We start from the raw sequence: 24,298 nt of genomic DNA, 5'->3' as shown, positions 1-24,298 counted from the left end.
AAAAGTGTTGTCTAAATCTCCCGGAACCAATTTTCAAAATTTGAGTCAGAAAAATCCTTAGTTATCTTGCTTGTGTTAGTTAGGAAACAAACTGATGGAAAAAAAAAACCCACACATAAAAAATAATGTTATTTAATTCATTTAGGTAGTCAGTTAATCAAAAATTTTAATGTACAATGGGTACGGAAAGTATTCAAACCCCTTTAAATTGTTCACGCTTTGTTTCATTGCAGCCATTTGCTAAAATCAAAAAAGGATGTAAATGACTCTAACCCTGACTATGTGAAGTAACCTGAGAATATAGGCAGAGAGAAGGTTTTAACCACTCAAACTCTCAGGTCCATCTTAGCAAGGATGGAAGCATCGACTAACTCAGTCACTCTTTGGTTACCTAGCAACAACTTGTTGAGTAACTCATGTAGCAGCAGTTTGAAGTTTTGCCACTGTTCCTCATAACTCCTTAAAAATAAGAAGCATCAGTGTGGAGTGAAAGGAGAAAATTAATGCAACCGCTCAAGAGAAAACTAGATAAAACAGGAGAGGTCATGTCACTGGTTGGCAGTATTTCAGATTTTCAACACAAATAGCTAATTATTAATATCCACTGGTATGAAACCCTTTTATTATGAAAATGTTTTTCAACCACATTTCCCAGCCTTACTCCACAGTTACCATCTCATCGTCTGTGTAGCCCTGCTTGGTCAAACTTGGATACCACCCGACAATTTATGGGGTCCAATGCATCTATTCTTACCTGTCACCTCGAAACACTCGGCTGCCCTTTTAGTGCCTCCTGTAACTGATCAGGACTGTTTGACTGGGAAAGTGAGCCCTACTTCATATTTTGCAGGTAACAGATTTCTTGAGGCTGGATGGTGTAAATACTGAGTGATTGGCTGGTATACCTGGGGAGATTCTCTGCAACTTCTGAGGAGTATTTACTCTACATGTTTATGTCAGCGCGTGTGCTCTGCATACTTGAGGTGCGCGCGTGTGTGTGTGTGTGCTCTGCATACTTGAAGAGTGTTTGGTATGTGCACATCCCCAGGGATAATATCAAAGATGAAAAATAACTTATTTGCTTTGACACTTTAGAGAGAACATGAGCAGGGCAGCATCTGTAGAAACAGACAGACTGCTTCAACTTTATCGTTTTCAAACGCTTTGTTTGCTGTGAAGTTCCATTGCTGTAGCTGAAGTGCAGCAACACTTCACATCTGTGTTTCTGTATGTGCGTGTGTGCAAATCTGTCAGCATTTGTCAGCATTGTGGAATAATCTGGAAGTGTGTTCGTGATTCTGTGCGTGAGTTTTTGTGTGGGTGTGCATGTGTGTGTGTGTCCTGCTCCATGATTGATGGAGACAGCCTGCAGATTTACCAGAGTCAGAAAACAGTGCCATAAAGGGCTGCTCCACTAATTTAAACTGACAGCTACTGACAAGTTGTTTTGAAGTGCTGAAGGGGCAAGATTAAAAAAAAATCTTTCAGGGGAATGCATTATTTTTGTGTCTGCTTGTTGGCAGGCATTGATATGAAAATTTGAAACATAAGATCAAATCCACAGCAGATGGACATCTTGGGGTGTTGTTGGCCATGTATTTTATTGCACTTTTGGAGCATGTTTTAATCTTCAGTTACAAGATGGCAGTTTATGTGTGATCATACAAGAAAAACCAGTGTGTAAATACATAGGAGTCTAGAGAGTGCATGGAACTCAGTTTGAGGACAAATACCAATAAAAAGCTCAGAAAAAATTAATAGCAAGCTCATTGTTATATTAATATTCTTTTGTTTTCATTTCCTATTGCACACTTGTGTGCTAAGCAGAGGGTGCCATGACCATTGTTTGATTTTGGTGCTGCTCTCCAAGAGATATATTGTTGTTTTATTACCTGGCTGAAAGCGAGCGTTCTGCTATCAGCTTGAGGGCTGATGGCTGAATGGGTCTAAAATAGAGCCACAATATGCTGTATTTCTGTGGGGACCATGGCAGAGCATGTTCTGTGGCATGCTTGAGGGGCCAAATGACGATTACTACAGTGACAAATCTGTCACAAACACAGATAAATCACACCTGGGGGGCCGCAGGGTAGATTGCGGTGGTGAGCACACACCAGAGGCGATTTTCACTCCCAAGAAATTATGTTAGATTGTTTAGCCATTTTCACACATTGGGTACAAAGCATTAATGTCTATATCAATCTTTTAAAGCAGCAGCATTTTTTGTTGATTCCTCTCACACCTCTATCATATATGTTGATATTGACATTATTTGGTGGTCACAAATATGAAAAGAATGTTTCCTTACAGTCTTCATTTACCTTTTTATGCAGGAGGTTTCTGTACCTCCACTATAAGTTTAAGTCTTGCCATGAAGGAGCAAACACAATTATAGGAATGCACTGCCTTTTTTTTTAGTGTACCCCCCGGTATTTATCAAAGACCCTTCAAGCAAATAATAATGCCTTATCTTTTGGTATTGTTGTGTACTGGCAAATTAACAATTGTAGAAGGATCTTTGCAAAAGTCATAATTCAGTTATTTACCTTTAAAGTTGTTCTGGTCAAAGGAATTGCCAATGCAAATCTTTATTACCTGATTTTTTCACTACTACTGTGAGTTTGCAATGTCTACGTTTACTGTTATCTGAAAAAAATTCTTAGAAGTCAGTAACTTGGGTATGTGAGATGTTCAAAACTGGTGGCCCTGGTGTTACCCAAGTGGACAGTTCACTTGGGTCCACTGGCAGATCTGAGAGAATCCAGAGTATTGCATGTATTTCAGCATTGATTTAAAGCACTTTTGGTAATAAAATATACACTATTGGAACATGAATGGTGCTTAAGAATCCCCAAAGACAAGAGCAGTAAATGATGAAGGTTTTCTGACCTCTTGGACTGGTTCCATGCTTTGTTCTACCATAAATTGGATTAAAAAGGAACAGAGAGCAAGAATCAGATGAGATACAGTGCTTTGAGTAAATGATATCCAAACACAATAAAGTAATTGTTCCTTAAATCTAAATCTGTGCCAGTGTGAAGGACAAGACTCCTGACAAAACAAGCATTTTCACCTCTGAGTGGCTTAAAACAAAAACAAAAACAATGCTTCTTGGAGCAGTTTAGGTAAAATCCCTGAGTTAAGTCAGATAAAGACATAAAGATACTGAGGTATAGTCTACAATGTGATTGACTTATAACAAAAAAGTAGGATAAATATTTTCTGCAGTGATGGAAAGTGCTCATTGTGACTTTTCTCAAAGTTTTGATGGCAGTTGTTACAAAATACAACCAAGCGTGGAGTTCAGTTGACAATTCTTGTTTCAAACCAGGGCCATTTTGGTTTGAACATCTTTATTTCTTCATATTATTGTTAAAATCTTAGATTTTAACAACTTTATGTTGTTTTTCATAAAGTTATTATTATAATATAGAATATGGGTTTATAGAATATACAGATTTTAGGTTTGATGACCTAAAACATTTAAGTTTGAGAAAAGAATGAAAGAAAAAAAACTAAATAAATCTGTAAAGAGGTTACTGCTATTTCACAGTGTTTAATGGCATGTTTGTATATTTCAGTAGTTAAAAAAACCTCCAAAGGTTATGGTTTCTGTACATGGTTCTCGTAGACTGATGTCTCTCATAATCCTAAATGGTTCATTTGCACAAATTCTAAGGAATCAAGGCCCAAATTATTTAGGTAATTTGCACAAGGTGTCACTTTGAAAGAAAAAGCTCAAAGAATTCTGGGACAGAATGATCTTGTTTTCTTTCTTGAAGCTTGATCTAGTCTTCTATTGTAAGTTTGATAATTCATAAAGTATTAAAGATATTTCCACTAACATTTTGTAAAATTGAAGTAGCTTCTCTCATTCTGTTCTTTAGAGAATTCCATCTTTTTTCATTCAGTGAAGAAACTTTCTGAATAATTTTTTTTCCATCACAAGAATAATTCAAAATGTTTCAAATCAAAAACAAGTTAGAAAACACATCTTACAAATACCCTAATAATGTTACTGTTTTCTTTTCACAGCATGGCACTATTTGTGATGAGAAATGTTCACACTTACAAAGACTTCAAGATGCTTTTATGACAAAAAGCATCTTTGAAGTCATTCACATATGACACTGACATGTTCAGTTCCCATCAGAACAATGTAAAACCCAGTGATTGTGTAAAAAAGGGGCTTTAGACTGTGGGATTTAATTTCCTGACATAGTGAAGGGATTTGAACCTTCAGGAAGCCAGAGTGGATTTACTCTTTATTATTTGAGGATAAGGCGAGGGTAATATTTAATCAAAAACATATTCAAAAAAATTATCTGAAAAGATTGTTTTGGTTTTATTTTTCCATTTTGGATTTTGGATTTCATGTCAGTATCTTCTCATGATTTTGTCTGGATTTGATGCACTTACAGCTTTTACAGAATTCCTTAACTTTATCAGTCTTTTTATGGAAGTGAAATTGAGAGACTGGGTGCAAATATGTATACAATAACAACAAACATTCATTTCCATCACCTTCACTTTTAATATGTATTGACTAGCCTCCGTTTCAGTCTCAGATGAAGGCATGCATTCATACCTTCTTCACTGTTCCCCCTGTAGCCCTAGCTCACTCGTGTTCATTTCATTTCCTCTTCACACCATGAATTCAGCAAGTGATCTGTCACTAATATGAAAGTACTTCTCTACTAAAGCCTGCTTTGAAGGGAAATTTAGGTGTTGTGAGTCTCAATGAAGACACAGTATATAGATCATAAACTGTTTGTGGTGCTTTTAATAGCTTGGCAAGATTTTGTATTAGAAAGTCTCGTAAAGATGAAACGGTTAAAATAACCCCTGATAAACTTCCTTCTGAAAGTTTGGTTATTGCAAACCTATACGATTTAATGAATTGAATAAGCTCTCTTTGCAAAATGTACAATTTTGAAGAACCCAGAAATAAATCATTTTTTAAGCTGCCTCTGCCCATGTAGAAATACAATCTGTTGAACAGGACTTTCAGTTTAAAAGCTTATCATGTACTCTTAACTTAAGTTGTGACACAATAGAGTCTCTGTAGTAGTGAAAGTGTAAAAACAGTTAAGAGCTTTTAAACACATAAATGCATTAATCTGATGTATTTTGACATCAGTTAAGAGTCTGAGATTTGAGCTAACAGTGTCTTTGAAGATTTCAATGTACACAGATATCTTTGAAAGATGACCTGAAGAAAAACATGTTACAATAGAGTTGACTCAATTGGTTTATTTAACCTAAGATGAAATGGCTACAATGAAAGGATTATGACAATTGTTGTTTATACATAAATCATTGGATTAAATCAAAGTTGACCAAGAACTTTGCTCATTTCAGTCTGAAAAAAATTTATTTGAACTTGGAAACTGTGTGGGAACTATACATTTTTTATCTTTGTCTGAAATGATTCTATTTGTTAATCCTGTGTGTTTATGTGGCTTTCATAAAAAAAGAGGTATAGATTATATAATTGTGCTACAATTCATTGTGTGAACAAATGTGGTCAGTGAAAAGTGTCTCATGAGAAGAGAGCAGCAGTAGTCATTCCTCTGGATTGTGAGAGCTTCTTACTGTGCTGCTCTTTCTTTATCCAGCAGTTTAACTTCGTTGCAGTTTGTGTCGCACTGTTGTGAATATTCCTGCAAAGTGCCTGGTGCCCTTCTATTATATTGTGTTAAGAGAATAATTGACATCCTGGAGCTGTATCAGAGTGCAACATTTTCCTTGAAGAAATGTTTCCCATACATCAGTTGCAGGAAAAGTTACTTTTTGCTTTACATGCTGTGCCACTGTTTGTCACCCCATGATGCCGACGAAGTATCGACTTGAGTTGTGACATTTTTGTCAGGGTTTTTATTTTATTTTCCTTATCTATGTCTCTTATTTTTCTTTTATTCAATTGTAATGTAAGATAGGTATGTGATGTGTACTTGTTTTGTATTGTCCATATGTATTTTTATTACCAATGTAAAATTCATAGTGTTCAATTTTAGTTTTGCATACTTGGTGTTAGCTGAGCATTTGCAATTAAAAGTGTTAGAGTCTACGACTGCCCCTGGGTGATCAAGTACTTAAATTAATGAACAAGCAGGTCAAAATGTCATCAGTCGAACATTTTAGCATGTTGAGGTAAGAAAATGTTCATTACCACAGACTGTTTTCTTTGCTGTGACATTTGCTTGGCACTTACATAAATCTTTTAGCATATGTATGCTTTAGTCACATTCAGCAAATTAGAATATGTTTTCTAATGACGTGACACTGTCAGATCAAAAGTACCTTTTGCAAATATTAATCTTTAATCAGGTAATAAACATGTCATTCTTAGCTGTATGCAAAATATTATCAGAATTAAGAGAAATACAGGGTTGGAAATGTTAATATGTGTGAAATGAATTCACTTAATGGGTTTCTAAAATAATGTTCCTTTAGTAAAATAAAGGAACATTTCCTTAATGATATTTAAATTTATTGATTGTGATTATAGATTGCGCCTCATGGATGTGAGACACCAGATATCAGTGTTGTGGATTTGCCTGCCTGTTAAATGTGGAAGAGAAGACCATGCTGTTGGGTCATTTACCTATGACAACATAAATTTCTTACTGCATGACAATAACATGATAGCGTGATAGCAGCTCTTGTGTTTGTTTTTTAAGGCATTAACAGAGACATTGTTATAAAAGACAAAATCATAAATGCTTTTCCAGGTATTGGTGTTTCCTGTTCTCTATTTCACTGTCTGGCTCTCCCATTTCTCAGCAGATGGTCCTTTGCCAATTTTTCATAGTCAAAGTCAGCCCACACACTTTCATTCAATAAATCTTTATTAATCCCTGTTAACAACATCAGTCTCTCTCTCTCTCTCTCTCTCTTTCTCACTCTTTCTTCCTCTCTCTTTTTTTTGTTCTCTATATCTACTTCAGTCTCACTTCTACTTTTGAAATGTTTAATGGTGGTTAATGGTAGTTGTACTTCTGTGCAATGTTTCTCATAGTTCAGCTTGATAATGGATTCCAGTTCACCCACACACTGTGGCTTAATGATGCTTAATTGAAAACTTTACTGACACAGTGTATGACATTGGACCTTGAAAGCGCTAATTGGAATAATTAAGCTTTGCGAACTTTACTCATGGGACCAAGGACCCCAGGGTAAATAACCTTTCTTCTTTCTTTGTGTCCCATTGTTAACTGAAAGGTCAGGAGCTTTGGAAAAGGACCTGACATTCAGGGTTTTAACATTTGTCCTCTTTTTTTTATTTTGTTTTGTTTCATTTTTTACTGGAGGTCAAAATTAATAGATATTTCTGCATGCACAAACGATTCTGAACAATCATGGAAGTAACAAGAAGTGCAAGTAAAATTAACAGTCTTAATAAAGCGAGTTTTGTCTGAAGTCATAGAGTAAATACACAACAACTGTCATTCATCTTTTTGTTTAAATTCCTGCAAGTTTCTGATGATCATTCTGGACTGGTCACCATAGCTGGCTGCACACCTCACAGCATCCGGATAAAACATATGATATGAAAGTGATATGAAATCAGTTCTGTTTTGCGTCACTTGACCATTTTTCTTAGTGAGTAATGGGCTCACATATGTAATCCATTGTATGTTCTGACAAATTTCATTGTCCCTACTGGGAAATATGTCTGGAGTGGATTGTGCTTGTAAATGGGTTAATGGCGCCATTTCTGGGATTGCTAGTTCTATCAGTATCTCCTAATGTAACAAAGCTCCAAAATGTGTGCATGTGTAAGGCTGGAGGTACCGTGATGTCTGATTTTAGATCACATTATACATAAGACTACCATTATAATCAGGTAAGATTTTTTCTAAAGTATGGTCTGATTTTAGACAAAATTTTATAAGCAAAAATGATGATTAGTAAATAATGAAAAATCTTTCATTATTATAATGAATAATGAAATATCTTTCATTATTTACTAAGAACAGAAGGATTGAGATAATTGATGCTTACTTTTCAACTGCTGCCATGTTCATATCATGGTGGAAAAATCACATGCTATATTCTCACAAGATTTGCTGTAAAAAAATGACAAAAGAAGAAAACTGAAACTGGTCTGTCTGATTAATGTGCAGTAAGTAGTTATTTTTGATAACAGAGGCTTCTTCAGCAGTTGAGCACACTGGTGTGTCAGTCTTTCTTTGGTGTTGATACATTAGAGGGGTTTGGAAAGTCTTGGGAAGCGTAGATGTAATTAAAGTGCAATTTGGAGGCAAACACTATCTGTTTACAGAAAAAGATGAAAGGTACTGCTAGTCAAAGAATAATGATGTCTAGCACACCTCAAAGTTCCCGGAGCTACCATAAGAGGTGCATTCTGATGGGTTTGCCATAACCCCTGCAGTGTTCTGACCTCACCATTGTTAAAAATGTATGGGTAGGCCTCAAATGAGCAGTGCATACAGGAAGAGCTTTAGTAGTGAAATAACTCACAACCTGTGATAACTGTTAAAATGGGTGCTAACATCAAAGTTGGTCAAAATTTCTGTTGATTTTGTTTCTTTTATAGTAAACGCTTATTGAATAGCACTACAAAAATACTGAAGCGTGTATAACTGTCTCATCTTTGACTTTCTTTGCTTGACAGGATTTGAATAATGTTCCATGGTTTAAATTTAAAATAAGCAAATATTCACCATCATGCTGATGTGTTTTATGAGCCGCTTCATGGCTCATAAAAGCTCAACCCAGGCTTGTCTTTAAGGGCTCTTAATATGCATGACATTTGATGTGTTTGAAATTTATCTAATGTGAGAGACAGTTTACTGATGTTTTCTTTAATGTTTATTCAAAACAGCTACTAGAACTGCTGTTTCAATGAAATATGGTTTAGTCAATCTTTAGAATCTAATCTCCTTAATGTGACAGATTACAAATTTGTCCCTTTTAGAGAAAAATACTCAGTCTGTGACAAGAAAAGCCAACGATGAAGCCTCTTTGGTTTTTCTTTTTCTTTTATTTGACACCAAAAGTACAAATAAATTGGTATGCACTAAGATTGCGAGAATTGGGTTTCTCTTATCTGAAATGACTGACTCTAGGACTCTGTTAAGAAAAAAAAAAGACTTTTCAGACTTTAGGGTTCTGAACTGTCACTGCTGGTCAGAGTGCTTCAGATTTTGCTTTTCTTTGAGGCAAGTGGAGAATAATTTCAGACAGTGGTACTTTACAGGAGACACCGTTAGTGTATTTTGAGTTTTCTGCTTCCAACAGCACTGCCTTCAAAATGGCTGAAGTGATTCAGGCCAGAAATGTGTTATTTCTTTATTTATTCAGAAAAGGCTGGGATTTAAAACCTCATTTATAAGGGTGGCCATGGCAGAATGACCAAAAATACAAAGTAAATGCATCACAGTTCAGTAGAATGACCTCAATACTCAGGGTATTATTGCACTTACCCATATTTCAGGGTGTTTCCCTGACAAGCATGTTTGTGCAAAGATCTTGAGGTAAAGCCTGACCTTACTAATAATCAGTATGTCACTCTAACCTATACAGAGTAATTGAAATTCTAACAGCCATGCTTTCACTTTGGAAAAAAACCTATCAGCGTTTGCATTTATCCATATATTTCAGTGCTCATTTCAGTCACACTCCCTGACACAAACTCACCCAGCTCTCATCAGAAGTTTCAAAACTTTTTATATTTTATTATAGGAACATTATTTTCTCCATCATGTTTTCCTGAAGGACTAACTCGAGTGATGCAGCCTAAGAATGCTGATGCTGCCAGCTTTTTGTTGAGCGATTAAGTGAGCTGTCAACCCGGTGTTGTTCTCATTTAAGGAGCTGACAGTCAGCGGCCGTTGCAGCGCGAGAAACCCATTTTAGCATAACACCTCTGTCTCTCGTTCCCTTCTTTACTCCTTCTCTTCTCATTTTATTTGACATTCTTCTTCTGGACAATCATCATATCCATTGTCTTTCCTTCTTTCTCTACACTTACCAGCTATCTTCCTCTGTCCAGTCTCCTCTAATTTCTCCTCTTACCTTCCACAGCTGTGTGTTTGTTGTCAGCCATCCATTCAGCCTTAACACACTGCAGAAGTTCCTTGCTCAAAACTCTACTGTTTTTCAATTCACTTAGCTTCTCCCTCTGCTTTCGTTGTCTCTTCCCATCTATCTTCTATTGACAAATTCAACTGTTCATTTTCTCTAATGGACTTTTTGCTGCCAAGATAACAGGGAAATAAAATTTGTATAACAGATAATTCTCTGTACTTCAGATGCCTTGACACCTTTTACAGAAAACACTTCAGTTCATTTTGCCATTTCTAATTCACATTTTGCTTAATCATCTAAGTCACTATGTACTGTGATTTGTCTTGCTACAGTTGCTATAAGACTTTAAGTAAAAAGAAGCTTGGGATATCACCTTCATTTATGGTGGCCTACGGATGAGCCTTGGGGAAGAATGCAGAATCAACACAATATCTGGAGTTATGGTGCATTTAAAGAGCTATATGTGAGATTTTTACTGTCCTGTAGCAGAAAATAGCCCCAATATATCGAGAGGTTGAAAGCGAAGCTGATCGATACCAGTGACTCAACAATCTGTTTGCCAGGTGCTGAGATAACCGACTTTCAAAACTCACTTTGTTGCTGTAGTTTCTTTTTGCTGCAGCCTTGACCTGAGACAGAGACTTTCCCCTATACCTCAACAGTGGTGTAGAAACATGGTTTTGCTATTGCCTGACAAGCCATTTTCACTCAACCTGTGTCATTTGTAACAGCAGGAGCAGCTCTTCGTGAAACAGGCTGGGTGCTAAGTTGTTTTTATATATCGCATGTCTCTGAAAATATTGATTTTGTAGTTGTGTCCACCAGGAGTCTGTCTAATTTTTACCAAATAGTAATCCGTATCTAAAGACTGATATTAAATATTAATAAAATCCATTTTGCTTATGTGAGAAGGCTCATGCACAAACCATCTCCGGGGTTCATTGGGTGGCAGTAAGGGTACATCCTGGAAAAGCATCCAGGGCATACATAACAGAACAACACAGACACACACAGGACTTGCACATGAAATGCAGAACGACTATGCACTGACACACTAATACCTAAGGGCAATTTAGACAACTGACCTAACATGTATGTTTAGGGACTGTGGGAGGAAGCTGGGTACCTTTTAAGAACTCTCTCATGCATGGGGACAACATGCAAAACTCCATGCAGAAAGGCCCTGGCCTGGATTTGAACCCTGGACCTTTTTTCTGCTTGACAATAGTGCTAACAACTGCATCACCATGAAAGCTCATTAATAAAATTATCATTAAAGTAATACATTATTAAAAAAAAAAAAAAAACATTGCTCTGAAATCAGGTAGTCAAAGAACAGAAATATCCTTTATTGTCTCGCAGGGGGACATATAGTGTGTTCCAGCAGCAGATTAAAAGTAAATGTAAGCATGCACATTCAAAATAGTTTTAAAAAAAGAAGATGGTACGGTATCGGCAAATTCACAATATAAGAAAAAAATCTATAGATATATAAAAAAGTATACCCAGATGAAAAAAAATATCCAACTCAGTAGAATCACTTTAAAAGGATTAGCAAACAAGAAGATTATCAATATTAAATGTAATAAGACACCTAAGGTACAAATTAACAGAGCTTTAAATTTAGTCCTTTTATACACTTAAGATGACAAAACCATTTCCTCTTTAAATTGGACAATGTTTTTTGTTTTATTTTGTATTGCATATGCTAAAGTTATGAAAACTGTTGTACACTAAATACAGTTAAATGTACAATGATTACCATGAGTGTTGTAATGTGTGTGTTTGTTTGTGTGTACATGTGTGTGGAGATGGTAGATGTATTTGGAGATTGGTGTGAAACAAAATAAAAGTCAAAAGCACTGGAACATGAAACATAGGAATGTTTCAACACACATGGTGCTGAAGGCTTTTGAGGGCTACCCATAAAAAAAATATAATGTTCATTTGTGTGCTTGATGTTCCAGGTTAAACAAAAGAGGTTAATTGACTTGCAATACTCTATGGTAACCACAAATTATAGCTCTAAACAAAAAATTAAAGATAATTTACAACAAATTTTAATAAATTAAAGCATGTTATGTGGGGGAACTTAAAACGTTTAGAGATGAGAAGATGAAGGGTGGTGCGTGAAAAATAGATTTTTAGGTTTTCCTCTTGAATCTTCCTCTTTTCGGACAGACAGATGATGTCCTTTTAAAGGTGATGCCAGTTATAAAAATACCAAGCCATCCAGTTGTATCTTCCCTGAAATAGAACAAAAACAGAAATGGCTTCTTCTGTAAATATTTGTTCACAATTTATATATAGTTATCTGTTTTTTTGTGATTGTGTAGCACAATGTCTTTCTCCATCGGTGAAGCTTGTCTTTCTCCATCCGTCTTAAACCAGTTTTCCTTTCATTCAGGCTTTTTCTTCCCTTCATTCTAGCCTAGTGCCCTTTAGTCCTCTATGCAAATCACTGTGATGTTTCCTCTTGCTGGTTCGAAATGACTAATAACGTGTGATCATCCCACCATCAAGGCTGGAGCCATAGCGTTGCCATGGTAACATCCAGTCTAAACGCAATAACGGCTACTGCGGAGAGAATGTTGAGACAGCAATAGAGTGTGTAGGCACACAAGAGCACACACCTTCACAACCCGCCTTAACACATGAGTAACCCATGCTCATTTGCTTTAACGACCAGTGGGAGGCTTGTTCTGTGTATCTCCAAAGGGAAATGCAACCATCTTAAAACAAGATACGTCATTACACATGCCGCTAATGCACACCTTCACCAGACCAGCTGCTTTATAGACATAAGTACATGTCTGTAATCCATGGTTGCATACAATGTTCATGTTCCTTTACAAATGGAAATACACTGGTGTTTACCTGTATAGCTATTAACATATAAGACAAATGTTACACAGAAAAAGACCTGAGACTTTAAGACATCTTATACTGAGGCTATAGCATGCACTTTGCTTTACAATGTAAGACAATAACTCTTAATACATTCTTTATGGCATACATTTCAGTCTATTTGAAAGCATTTCATTTGCTGCTAATGTAAATCTGATATTTTTGCTGCCTCTTGTACTTTAAGAGTATAACTGTTTTTTTTTTGTTGTTTTTTTTTGTTTGTTTTTTTGTTATCTAAAATGTTGCTAAATATAGCAAGAAAGTCATTGAGTTGACACCAATGGGTTAACTATTGTTAACTGCAAACCTCTCTCACGGCAGAGTAATGATTTTTAGACGTTTGCTGAAGTAGATCAGATTGGTGTCTAAGATCATCTTCACATGTAAATATTGGCCAATCATTGATCTTCCAAAAATCAGGGTCGATTTATTGGTGTACCCTTAATTTTCACAAAGCTCCTCCTTGAAGTGGGGCGTGTCGGAAAGAGCAGAAGCTTCTTAAACAGACAGAGGCCAATCTCAAGGTGGGAAATTGTGAAGTCAAAATTTCTTTCAAGTTATGTGTGACATATACAGCATTGTTATAACAACTGAGAGCAACATAATTACTTGATTGCGGTATAAAATGGTGCTATGTGCCTAGACAATACATAATACTACCCCTTTAAGGAAATAACAGAAATGTGCAAATGAAAAATAGAACAAGAAGCAGAATTTAGACACGTACATTAAAAGATATTAAAGGGAAAAGATAGCGGAGAAAATAAAATATATGTTTTAGTTGAACATGAACCTCAATAAACAGTGTAAAATGGGGAAGCTAGACTAATGTACAAAGCTGGTGAGAGATATGTAGACAGTTTAAATAATGACTAGTAACTTTTTTGCTTTTTTCTGTTTTAAAGTTTTCATGGTTTCCACTTTTTCCCATTGTTTTTACGATGGAGGATAAATTTTGCCTTAATCTTTCTTATAGGCCTTTAAAGGTAATCCTGGTTTTCACATTTGTTGTTGTCTGTTTACCTGTCACAGTTTTCATGCCTGTGTGGGGAAGGATTTTTTGTTTGTTTTTTTGAGAGAAGATGGGGTTCTTTGCTGACACAGCGACAACCAAATTAGAAAGCCAGACAGATGGCGTACTGCAGGAACCCTTTGACTCAACCAGTGTTTTTGTCAGGCAGAGCACAGTGGCCTTTCATCCTGCCTGTCAGCCATGGCATAGGGACAAATGGAGAACCGTGTTAACTGCTTTTGTGTATTAAAAAAAATGAACATCAACATGCTCACTTTCTCTGGTGCACTCACCCACAAAACCCATTTAGCTGTGAAAACTTAGCTATGAGAGAGAAATCTAGTCAACAAAGATGTGTTTGACAATTGTTTCAATATAAAATTTGCCTTAAATAATAAGTATTAATGTTAATGTTGAATAATTCATTTTCTAAATTGTCAGTGCGCCATTGTCATTTCCAGAATGCCGTTTCTTTCTGGGAGTGTGGGGGAATACTGGAGATCTCAAGACAGCATTATATTTTTCCACATATACAAAATATTAACAGAAATATAGATAAAGATTTAACGCCATTGAGCACAACTTTTATGCATTTGACTGCATTGTCCAATGGGTTTATGGAAGAAACATTTTTTTTAATGTATGGACTGTATAATATAATATGTACTTTTTTTAACACCAGACTTGGCATTCTAAATGAAATAATGCAGAAAAAAAGTATTGAATAAATTGTTGTGTTTTTTTTTTTTTTTTCAAATGGGGCTGATGATGTGAAATTCACACACATACAAGCAAATTGGAACAAATATATAAATTAAGTTATGTGCAAAAAAGTGTGATGAAACAGGGATTCTGAATGGAACACAGAAAAGGAGATGAATAAGGGCATAAAAAAATATCAATTGGCTGAAATTTGTGTGTTCACTCCTATCACCCTTCAGTGGCAAATAATAGCTGCTTGTTTAGTCCTGATTAGTGGCTTATAAAAGGTTTCTCTCTACCTAATTATCACAAAAGAAACATGTCATATTGGGAAAAGGCAACAATGTGTCTCAACTCAAGACTATTACCATTATATTGTTGCAAAACACACTTATGGATTTGATTACAGACATATATGTTCCACTAAGCCCCTTTGGGATCGTAATCCAGAAGTAGGAAGAATATATATATATATATATATATATATTTATAGTAATTTCCCAATAGCCCAGTCACAACTAGATACTCTTCACAGGATTTGTGACAATGAAGTCAAACTAATAATAATAGGATTTCTCTGATGGCCGGGAAACATTCAGAGAGGTTTTAGAAAGACCTTGAGCTAACTGGTACAAGAGTTTTAAAGACTAAATAAAGCAAAAATCCACTATAGTTTCTACACACTGTAGGACTCCACTGCTGAAGGAATAGTATGTTTGTATGGTCTGGTTGGGTGAGATTAAGACTGAGGTTTTTCTTTTCACACATCATATTTGAAGGACAAATAGCATCACAACAATTCATGCATCCAAAAACTGTGATTTTTAGATGTATGAATGTCATGGTAAAGATCAGATTGTAACAAATATGTTACTGACCACCTTCAATCAGCTCAAGGGAGATTGGGGGAGAAATGCACCTGGCAGGACAGCACATTTTGATATTATGAAGTGTAGAGCTTTAAAAATCAGCCACACTTTTCTCATTATTGTCCTCTTTGTTTTTTTCTGTAAATCAGTGAGCAGGGTAACACCAGTGAGACAAATGTAAAAGGATCTAATATGTGTGTGAGCAGCTATGTTCTTGTCAGTGTATGTAAGTGTTCTGGTTTGATTCAAGAGCCCATCAGGGAAGCAGCCTTTGCATAACTCTGATAGACCAATTAGTGCAGAATGATAGATGATGAGCTACACTGGCAGACAGGGTCGTAATAGAGGGCTGAGTGGAGGCACTCTGTCCTGAATCTCAAATCTGTTCTGCTATGTCCTCTCTCAAAAACGTTAATGATACATGAAGCTTTAGACACACCCAAATAATTCCACCGAGGATGGAATCTGTATTTGGAATGCTCGTTTCACTCCTCGTATCTATCTCGTCTAACTCGTTCCTGTTTGTGGTGTAGCTTGACATCCTTTTGATCTGTCTTTTATGAGTTGTAGATTAAACTCGTAGCCCTTCAAAATCATATAGATTTTCCTGTACTGTGACATTATGTTTCAGCACCTGAAAATATTGCCATTTTTAATAATGACTGATGCTTTTTTTCCCCCTGCAAATGTCAAAAGTGAACTTTTTTTAACAGAATCCAGCTTCAGTCATTGACTACTCACATATTAAAAGGCTATAACAATATTCAGAAATTCTAACGTGCACGAAACAAGAATCGGCTGCTGTTTGTGTCACAAAATCTTTTTTCCATGACAATCTGTTTTCAGTCAGCTTATGAGTAGAGATAATGAATGGGCAGCTCCCCCAAACATGCAGTTATGCTCTTATTTGGACAGAAAAAAAAAAAAAAAAAAAACCTTGCCTGGACTTCTTTAGAAGATGGATAAATTATAAGCAAGAAATCATAAGACACTATGACAAAACCTTGGATGTCTTCTTTTTGGATTGTTTGTGTTCCATCTCATTAAAGTGCATGTAAAATGTCTTTCTGTGAAGCTGTTTGTCAGAGTACAGGGTTGTTTGTGTGTGTGTGTAAAGCATCTGTTGCCAGACTGACAGATAAAAAGGTCAGAACTGTGTAAAAGCCCAATGTTGCTTTGAGGGAAAAGCAATCGTGTTTGAACTCACATAAATTTGTCTGTAATCTCTCTGTGATACTCTCACTAGAACCAAATTGGCAAGGGTGCATGATCAATTTTAGAGATCAGGTTAGCTGTGTGGTGCTGAAACATACCGACAGGGTATTTTTATTTTTTTTTTCCAGATTAAACAGAAATATGCTAATATTTTAAACACTCTAATAAGGCAGAAGTATGAAAAGAAGATGTTAGAACCTCATGAGTTGTTTTTTGTAATAGTAGTAGTAGATGTGTGTACTATTCTCAGACAGAAACACTCTCAACAATCCATGAACAAGCTTTTGATGAAAAAAATGTAAAACTTTAAAGTTAATGGATTTTATGTATTCAAAAGGTTTAAATTTTCATACATTTCCATACACATATCTAGCTATAAAGACATCCACTTGTACAAAAATTTTGAATGGCAAGTTTTATTAATCTTGAAGTGATAATGTTTTTTTTTTTCTTTTTTTGTCTATTCATAAAAGTCTTATTGGTTATTGATTTGGAAATAATTTCTGTTTTTATCTAATGGTTTACTTGAACGTTTGGTTTTCTGTTTTTCTAAATTGCGTTATCAAAGGCATTTAAGCTCTACACATCCACAGAGAGCAACAACATCCTCAGAGGCCATCAGATGTATTATATCCTTCAAAACCACTCAAAAGATCAAACGAAACCCACTAAGGGAATCCAAGTCTCTTATCTCAGTAAAGGTCAGTGTTCACGGCTCCACTGTCTGAAAGACATGGGCAATAATGTCATCCATGGGAGAGGTGTGTGGTGAAAGTCGCTGCTAACCCAGAAAGATATTGAGGTTCCTCTGAGTCTGGGAACAACACATCTTTATGACTCTCAGTCCTTTGGGGAATACCGGTATCAATTCATGATTTGAAAGCTAAACTGTAGAAGACAAGGGTGTACCCAGAGTGAGTCTGTTATAAATCAAATTTTATTTCAGTCAGAACGACACCAGAATTCCTGATGCTATGTTCTGCTGCTGCTTTAAAGTCAGAGTAGTTTGGCTCAACTAAGAAGAAATCAGGACACAAATCAGCTTTTTAAGCATATTATATTCAAATATTTTGAGAACACCTGTGTCTTAAATCATCGTCAAAAGGCCATTTCACACTGAATGTGTTAAGAATTTGCACAATATAAGCTGACAATTGATCAGTCTAATCATGTCCCTGAAACTTGGTGAGCTTCACCTGTTAAACACTCGATTCAGGACTGTCTTCTAGAAGATGCTCAGAAAATCATGTTTGGGAAATAAAGCTGAAAGATAGTTTCAGCATAGTGATATTCCCAGTCATAAGAGTAACTCCACCTCGGTAGACAAAATTTAACTTTTGAGTTTTGGCAAAGTAATCAACTGGAGAAGCTGTAACAGTGGTTTGTGCTTACAATAATGCATCATCTTTACTGTACCAAAGTTTGCAATAAGATAATTACTCTACACTGATATCAGACAGCATTTTCTTCAGAAGTTCAATTACATTGTTTGCTTAAAGACATATTTATAGATGTTTTTTTATTTGTAAGAACCACTTTAAATATTTTATTAATTTTAGTCTGAGATGTAGAAAGACTTATGAACTTTGGGAGTAGTTGGTTTCTGTGTTGTGCGATTGTCTGCATTTTTCCTTTGGTGTTTTTACACAAACTGAAACCTAGTCTAATCTTAATGCTATATCCTAATATCCATCTATCTATTTTATAAGATATTAAGAGCAACAAAGAAAACACAAGGCAGATAATCATGCATGCACACTCACACCAAACTTGCTCATTGAACTTAGCATGTATATATTTGTCTGTGGGAGAACATGCAGTCCTTTGATTGTCTGTCCAGGATGTTACCAGTCTCTCACCTGCCCCCCATGGATATATATATATATATATATATATATATATATATATATATATATATATATATATATGTATATATATATATATATATATATGTGTGTATGTAGGGGTCCGTGTGTGAGGGTGGGTGGATAGATGGAAGGAGGGAGAGTGGGAAAGATGGATTGATGACTGACTGACCCTGACTGAGTCTCACTTCCAGTATCATAACAGCACACCCCATAATATATTTTCTATTGACTTTATCATTATTACTGACAATGCAGATCACTCTGGCTTTGCATCTGGGAATATTAAAGAAAAAGATCATAAACACATTAGATAAACTCCAAGCTTATCTACTCAAAGCTCAAGCAAAAGACAGTCAATATTATGATGAATTTTCTGTTTTAATCATGTTGTATCCCACACAGAAAAGCTTATGAAGTGATAAAATTACATTTCTGAATGAGACAGTTTTGATTCTAAAGTGGTAGGTTGAGTCTGATTCATGTCAAAATGATCCACGGTTTTCCAGTTGTTGTGAATAAATGAGTTGGCTGCAGGGTTTGTTTGCATTCGCTGATTTTCCATGTATTTTGCATAAGCTGAAAAACAAATTAAAGAGCACAGATCTGTTTTTTTTTTTTTTCTTTTTGTCACTGCAACTAAAGGAGGAATGCGCTCCCAGGAAGTTTTACAAATCATTGATGAAAACATGGAAGAATCCTTATTAGGTTTGCTTGGACATTTATGCAATCAAGTTTGTGACTTGATGCCTTAGAGTGTGTCTCCCTTTGTGCATTAACAGCCAGTGTGCTGGCTCAGTAGCTCACGCTGGATTATAGCCGTCTGTATTATTATGAATGCGTCTGAGAGGGCATTATATTCTTCTTTTCTCATTTTATGTGTTCCTTTTTTTCATGTACCACTCTCCGCTTCATGTCAGATCTCCTATTAAATATAAGCTGTTCTGAGAGTGTCTGCATCTGCAGCTCTCCTGCAAACCAAAACGAACAACCCAGTTAAATAATAAACTGAAGGCTAGCAGAGGGACCCCATCAACCTCTGAGCTGTATCCTCTCTGAAGCCATCAATCGTGTGACTAAAGCTAAGCTGCATAATGACATTGTGGCAGCGTACTTGTGCTGTGCTGCAAAACATATTAATGTTAGCCATAATGAGTTTGACAGCCCAATATGGGTATTGGGGGATCCTGGAGAATTTCAGCTGTTCAACACTGCCATCAAATGGTGGAGAGGAGTTACAACAGCTGCAGTCAAAGCTGCAGTGTTGGGTGTTGTGCAGATGATTTATGCAGATAAGTTATTTTCCCTGGCTGTTTTTAACCACTAATCATAAAAATGCAACTGAAGTCTCATCAATTACTTGATTATTTGTAATCTGAATTCTGCTGCTTGCTTATTCACTTCTATGCATTGTGTTTGTTTCAATAGAAATCAGATGTTTTCTTTCAAAATAGGCTTGTTTGTAGTCTCTATTGGTTCTTTTCATATACACTTCCATTTCTTTCCTGCCTCCTAGAATCTTGGAACTCCAACAGAATGGCGACATGGACATCCTAAAACTCAAGTGGTGGCCCAAAGATAGCCCATGTGACCTCTACAGCTCAGACCAGATGCGGCAGCGTGGCAACGCGCTCGACATCCACAGCTTTGCCGGAGTTTTCTGCGTCCTGGCAGCTGGCGTGGTTCTCTCCTGCCTCATTGCTATGGTGGAAAGCTGGTGGTCTCGACGGAAGGGATCTAGAGTTCCCTCCAAGGAGGTATGAGAGAGAATGACCGTAAAAAGGAATGATACTGTAGTAAAATAGGCTTGCCAAAAAAGAAGTCATAGAGATTGAATCCGACGAAGGTGCAATGTTTTTCATTGGGATGGTATGTCATTGACCAATACAAATAATTGTGAAATTCAAGAACAAGATACGTGTCTTATTTAATATCTGAGTAGTGCTGCTCTATAAAGGCCATGGAGCTTTATTAAAGAACTTATAGTCAACAAGTCCAAGGATCTCACCAGGAAGGGGGTAGAAGAAAAGTGTGGAGGAGTTTAGAGCATCGCCTGAGAAATATAAAGATATGGCACAGCTGCAAATCAATGTTTGCAGACGCTCTACATCTAACCAGTTTCAGCCTGACTTATTTCGCAAAGAAGAATGGCAAATGTTTTAGTCTCTAGATATGGAAAGTTAGTGAAGACCTGCTGCAAAATACTGCAGCTGTATTAGCAGGGAACGGTGGTTTTATAAATGCCTTCCATGCTTTTAATTTTTGTTTGAATGACATCTGGTAAACTGTGAATTTGTCCTTCTGTTTTACAGTTATTTATGTTGGTCTATCACATAAAATCACAGTAAAACACTGCAAAACAAAATTGCTATTTGACAGAAGAGCAACTTCAGAAGTTGGACACACTTTTTGAAGACCCTAGGTAATACAAAAGGGATATTGGTCAAAAGAAAATTTTTAAATGATGGGGAAAATAGATGAGTGGACAATTTCCAGCTTTTTCTAAGCAACTACTGTAATTGTTGATCTTGCATGAGGTAAAAAAATGTGAATTTTTTAAAGATATCTTCAACCTTCCTTCTCCTGAGCTAATTTTTTTTTGAGAAACATCAATACACACCAATTCCCTCCAAGCTCTATATTTGCTCTTCATTGACATGCCAAGAGCTGATCTCATGTACTCGAGGAAACAAAGTCAGAGGATTAAGTTCACGTTCCAAAACAATCCCCCATCTTGTTGAGACAGTCAGTTGACAGAGGGTGCTGTCATGTTATTAATTTTAATTGTTTGTTCATTAGAGTTACCACTAAATTATCAGAGTGATTAACCGAAGGGACTCCCTCTGCCAAAAACTAATATGGGTTAAAGTGAATTAAGCGACAAATTTAACTGAACCTAATTGGAGAAGGAATTCATTTTTTAAGTTGCGCGTTTCCCCTTTTTTTAATTCTCATTACATCACTATCTGACAGTGATTTGTCAAAGCAAATATCTAGCACAGTATATGAGACAATAATATTCATCATGCCACATCTGCATTTTGTTCCCCCACTGATTATTGAACATCTCTAAATTGAGCATTGGGGGTCATTATTTTCAGCTGACAGTTTTAAATCATCATCGTTTATTTCCCAGTTTTTCAACATCAAGTTACAGTAAGTAGTTTCTTGCAAAATACCACCTCTTTCAGAGTTTAATTAGTTGTGTGGTTAATGTGTTGACTAATCTGAAACGATGCGAGTACAAACAAATGAATCAACCCTTTATTTGTTACATGAGCTCAGTGTTGTCTGAGAATAGCGGATGCGGGTAACTTTGAAAGTAGAATACAAAGCAGCCTGAGGGCCTGTTGGAGTGCAGCGGAACATAGCAAGAGTCAAAACTACTGAGTCACTGTGTTAAACATAGATGTCTATATCAACGTCTGTCCCTCCCAAAACAGCAGCAGCATTCCGTCGTCGTAAATTAGCAGCTGCACCACGTGAAATATGTAATCAGGCTATGTACTGATGATCACCTCAGCAGGGACGTCATTTGAAGCAATCAAAATAACTCAGGTAACGTCTTCCTCTGGTAGGAAGCCCTGTGTCCGCTGTGATGCAGTAGCTGTATCCGCTGCATCATTCTGTCAGGTGATATTTTCAGTAAGAAAGCCAAATAGTCGAATATGAAGTTGCTCTTCTTTAGATCGTACCAGCACAAGCCTCTGAACACTTTTCATCAGTTTTTAAAATTATTTTTTAAGTTTGTCTTCTAAGTTTGTCCTTATTTGAACCAGAGAAAAAAATCTACTTAAACCTTCCCCTCTAACACCAACTACTTTTATTTACCCCCCAGGCCCACTGCTATGTTTTCCAAAACACAGAGGGCGAAAACGGGTTCATGTTAATAACTTTAATCAAAACTTCAAAATTGCACAAAAGTGTCACAGATTTGATATGCACAGCATGCCAGCGAGAGACTCAAAGGAATGTAATTATGTATGAAATAATATTTTCACTTCTGGTTTAGAGTTAATCATTTATGGGACTGCAACAAATTGGACCAGCACATGAAGCAGCACAGATAAATTTTTTGCGGAAAATGTTTTTGCCATCAGGTGAATTACTTCCGCTTCAAACAATTGCTTTTTTCCCCTCGTAGGAAGCAGTTTGATAACAGCAGGTCAAGGTTAAATTGGGGATAATGGCTTAAGAGAATTAATGAGGAAGCGTTTCCTCCCTTTTTATTGAACTGCTGGTGCTAATTCCAATAGCACTGTCAATCAGAGAGACGGGGTTCTGAATGGTCGAACAAGCTTTATTCCTGATTTTGAGGTTTAAAGGGGGTAAATATTCATGATCCCACACATCATTTTTAATAGACTCTTTTTGATCCTATCTTCTAAAAATAGGTACTAGAAATGTGCTCCATCTAATCTTTGTTTTTTTTTGTTTTTTTTGGTGATTGTAAGTGACATGAACATTCATTTAGAAAAATTACACAAAGATGAGAGATGGAAATTGCGACTTTGCCGGGGATGATTTAACGACCGATCAGGTTACTTTTCATTATAAAAGACCAATAACCCCAGTCATCTGGCAAGTAATTTAGGAGAAAGTTTCAGCAGGAAAACTCTATTATCCTTTCGTTACAAATGATTAAATAAGTGGGCTCCAGTAAATCATAAAAAAAAAAATTGCAGGATGACTTTACTACAGCTTCTGAAATGTAGGTGAATCCTTCAGTGATTTTTGCTGCTGAGACTAAAGCAGCCCTTTGACATTAAGTGCACAAATACACAGCAAGCTGAAATTGCTTTTGTTTGCTGTTGCCACCGAATGTTAGGTTTGTGATTTGAATGATACATTTTATATGATGTGATCACTTTAGTGGGCACAGGACTCTTTGACAAATCACATGGAAGATTTTCTTATTTCTTCCATATTGCAGTCTAAGGAATAATCTGCTTCTGCGTGGAAAGGATTAGGAACTTGGATATCTTTATTAAATGTCCTTGGGGGTTGTTATTTCATTTGCAGTACATGTGAATTTTAAATGTTAGCTTTTATCCCAGCAACATACAGACTGAATAGCATATACATACCCATCTTTTATATTGAGGCCTTTTATTACGTAGAACAAAAGACATGTTAAAAAAAATAGTTAGTTTTCTTTAAACGAACTGATAGCAAAACTATTAGTACCCACATATTCAAAATTTTATACAATTAAACAGCGCTTAGTTCCTGGTATAACATCTTACAAGGTTGGAGCATCTACAGAGAGCGATATTTGACCAATACTTTCTGTATGATCATTCTAGACAGTTCAGACTCCTGAGTTCTCACTTAGGGTTTTTTTTTTTCTTCAGCTCATCTAAAAGCTTTTCTATAAAAATGAAATGTGGAGACTTGAGGTGGACATGAAAGAAGATTGATTTGGTGTCTGTTGAACTATTTCTGTGTTGCTTTCCACATGTTCACTATCCTGTTGAATAATAACCTAAATTCAGTTTTCAGGTGAGAGCCACAAGCTTTTTATTTAATTTCTCCGTATGGTAATTCTTCTTGTTTGAGCTCCTGCGGTCTTGAACTCTTAACAAAGTTTTCCAAGGTTTTGGAAGAAAACCTAGCCGACGTGAGTGTGAGATGATTTTCACGTGCCTTCATTTTACAGCAGACCCTACTCT

General features: G+C 36.2%; 1 protein-coding gene across 12 annotated transcripts in view; it reads left to right on the top strand.

Annotated features, from left to right (window-relative positions):
• Positions 1-24,298, top strand: part of grid2 (glutamate receptor, ionotropic, delta 2) — a 460,579-nt gene that overhangs the window by 424,463 nt on the left and 11,818 nt on the right. For all 12 annotated transcript variants that reach the window (XM_044111473.1, XM_044111478.1, XM_044111477.1 and 9 more), the window contains one exon: positions 20,143-20,383. In XM_044111473.1, the coding sequence (XP_043967408.1) occupies positions 20,143-20,383 (241 nt within the window). The remainder of the gene's footprint in view (positions 1-20,142; positions 20,384-24,298) is intronic.

Source organism: Gambusia affinis, linkage group LG03, assembly GCF_019740435.1.
Source record: "Gambusia affinis linkage group LG03, SWU_Gaff_1.0, whole genome shotgun sequence".
Lineage (NCBI taxonomy): Eukaryota > Metazoa > Chordata > Actinopteri > Cyprinodontiformes > Poeciliidae > Gambusia > Gambusia affinis.
This window is presented reverse-complemented; position numbering and strand designations above follow the sequence as displayed.